The sequence below is a fragment of the Peromyscus leucopus genome, chromosome 8b (genome assembly GCF_004664715.2).
Source record: "Peromyscus leucopus breed LL Stock chromosome 8b, UCI_PerLeu_2.1, whole genome shotgun sequence".
Lineage (NCBI taxonomy): Eukaryota > Metazoa > Chordata > Mammalia > Rodentia > Cricetidae > Peromyscus > Peromyscus leucopus.
In genome coordinates, this window is record NC_051086.1 from 57322878 (window position 1) to 57326033 (window position 3156).

General features: G+C 38.5%; 1 protein-coding gene across 1 annotated transcript; it reads left to right on the forward strand.

Moving 5' to 3' along the window:
• Positions 1-1204: 1204 nt before the first annotated feature.
• LOC114691565 (olfactory receptor-like protein DTMT) lies at positions 1205-2155 on the forward strand. Its single transcript, XM_028867007.1, has one exon. The coding sequence runs from the start codon at positions 1205-1207 to the stop codon at positions 2153-2155; it is 951 nt and encodes a 316-aa protein (XP_028722840.1).
• Positions 2156-3156: the final 1001 nt, after the last annotated feature.

Here is a 3156-nt window from a genome sequence, read left to right on the forward strand (position 1 = left end):
CTTGTTTCTTAGGTCCATTTGCTTGGAAAGCCTTTTCCCAGCCGTTTACTCGGAGGTAGTGTCTGTCTTTGAAGTTAAGGTGTGTTTCTTATATGCAGCAGATGGATGGGTCCTGTTTTCTTATCCATTCTGTTAGCCTGTGTCTTTTTATAGGTGAGTTGAGACCGTTAATATTGATGGATATTAATGACCAGTGATTGTTAATTCCTGTTATTTTTTGTGGTTGTGTTGTGTTGTCCTTCTTTGGTGTATGTTGGTGTGGGATTATCTATTGCTTTATTTTTCATGGATGTGTTTAGCTTCTTTGGGTTGGATTTTCCCTGCCACTGGGCCTGAATCTGTGTATTATTTTTACCTATTTGCTCATCCAATTCCACTCATGACACAATTACACATTGTTTTTTAGTCCAGCACTGAAGATTTAACACAGTACATTGCACGTGCTAATCAAGTACTCTACTGATGAACTGCACTCACAGCCTGTGTTGGCTAGTTTGATGTCAACCTGACACCAGCTGGAGTCATCTGGGAGGAAAGAAGCTCAATTTAAAAAATGCCTCCACTAGACTGGCCTCTAGGCAAGCCTGTGGAACACTTTTTGATTGATGATTCATGTAGAAGTCACAGTTCTTTGTGAGTGGTGGTCGTAGCTACTATAAGAAAGCATATGAAGCAATCCAGTAAGCAGCATTCCTCCACAGCTTGTGCATCAGTTCCTGCCTCCAGGTTCCTGCCCTGCTTATGTTCCTGCTCTGCTTCCTTTGTTGATGAACTGTGATGTGGAAGTGTAAAACAAAACAAATCCTTTCCTCCCCAAGTTGCTTTTGGTCATGGTATTTTACACAGCACTGGAAACTCTTATTAAGCCACAATCCTTTTAAATGTTAGATTGGGGAGGGCTCATTATGTTTCCAGGCCTCCAGATCCTCTTCTTTCAGCTTTCTAAGCAGCTGGAATAACAAGTGTATTTTCAGCAGAATGTTCTTATAGAAATCAGTGTTGTTGAATTTACAATTTATTAGGTACTTGGAAGAATACAAAGTAATGAATAATCTTTTATGACTCTTAGGTCAAAAAAATGATCTTTTATAACTTTTAGGTGTTAGATTTAGTTCTTTAAATGTCTTCCTAAAAGTTCTGATTGTCTCTATGTTTGTATATTAATACAAATCATTCTTAAGTTTGAAAAGGTTAAGAAGTCAGCATGGAAAGAGGAAATCAATCTGTTGTCTTGGAGTTCCTCCTCCTGGGCTTGCCCATTGAACCACTCCAGCAAGACCTGTTCTATGCCTTGTTCCTGGCCATGTACCTCACTACCATCCTAGGGAACCTCATCATCATCATCCTTATTCAACTGGACTCCCATCTCCATACTCCCATGTATTTGTTTCTCAGTAATTTGTCCTTCTCTGACCTCTGCTTTTCCTCTGTCACCATCCCCAAATTACTACAGAACATGCAGAGCCAAGTACCATCCATCCCTTATGCAGGCTGCCTGGCACAAATGTACTTTTTCCTACTTTTTGCAGATCTTGAGAGCTTCCTCCTAGTAGCCATGGCCTATGACCGCTATGTGGCCATCTGCTTCCCCCTGCACTATGCTAGCATCATGAGCACCAAGCTGTGTCTGTGCCTGGTGGCACTCTCTTGGCTACTGACCACGGTCATCTCTTTGTCACACACTCTGCTCATGGCGCGACTTTCTTTCTGTGATGACCATGTGATCCCTCACTTTTTCTGTGACATGTCAGCTCTTCTGAAGTTAGCCTGCTCTGACATTCAGATCAATGAAATGATGATATTTATCTTGGGAGGACTTGTCATTATCGTCCCATTCCTGTTGATATTTTTATCCTACGCACGAATAGTGTCCTCCATCCTCAAGGTCCCCTCTTCTAGAAGCATACGAAAGGCCTTCTCTACCTGTGGTTCCCATCTCTCAGTGGTGTCTCTCTTCTATGGAACAATAATTGGTCTCTACTTATGTCCATCAGCTAGTAACTCAACTGTTAAGGAGACTGTCATGGCTGTGATGTACACCGTGGTGACCCCTATGCTGAACCCCTTCATCTACAGCTTCAGAAATCAGGATATAAAGGGAGCTTTAAGAAGGGTGTTTTCAAAGCAGATGGCTAACTTTTCTCTGGGACAATGACTCTAAAGATTAAAAATATATGGGGTTGGAGGAGGGGAGAGAGGGAAAAGAAAAATGAAAATAAAAGATTAAAAATAAGTTTTCAAATAGTAGGCATAGTTTCAAATAGTTACACATGCAGGGACTTTCCTCAAGTTCCAGTAGTTAGAGTCTATCATGCATCTTGAATTTACCACTATACTTCATGTGTGGCATAACTAAGACCTGACACACCCTGGGTGCTCCTTGATTATCATTTAAATCTAAGTAAACATTAATGTTAGTGTATACAAAGAATATACAGTATTTTCCAATTTCGTGAAAACAACTCCAACTCCTCAGCCACTTTGGTACTCTGCATCTGACAAATGTATCTATTCAATGAGAACTATTTCCAGTTTTATGTGCACATGTCCTCAAAATGCATTTGTTCTGTGGAGTCATTTTTCTTCCTTCAACTTGCTTCATAGTTTCTTTCTCACATGTTAATTTATTTCAAGGTCATAGTCTAAAATTATCATCTTTTGGAATAATTTGTCAATTAATGGTGAACTACTTCTACTGATGATGTATACATATTGGATGTCAATACATTTAAATTAAAGTTGTGTAATTTGGAATGAGTCATCCAGTCCTATTTTATGTTGCTTAATTTATAGAGAGTGAAAGGGTGGCCCAGGGTATAGTCTAAGGAAATGTAAATAGTGATAGGTCTAAAATATATTTGTTATCCCTAGGTAAGTTTTTCCTCCCTTATATGTTTAAATAATGTGATGCATCCTTTTCTTTAAAAAAAAAAAGGTATAAATGTCTTGAATAGAGGTGATTGCAAATTCCTAAAATCAACAAAGCCTTGTTCATTGCTTTGTGTATTTATTCTAGATGATTTCTTGACTTGAAAATATGTATTTTCATATTTCCTAAAATATGCCTAAAAAGACTACCTTTGAAAAGAAATCTTCCTAATAATTCCAATGTTGACTTCATTTACTTTTCCAAAAACTCACTACTAAAATAGTAGA

Excerpts from the sequence above, each read along its gene's own strand:
- LOC114691565 (XM_028867007.1), top strand. The coding sequence starts at position 1,205 with ATGGAAAGAGGAAATCAATCTGTTGTCTTGGAGTTCCTCCTCCTGGGC.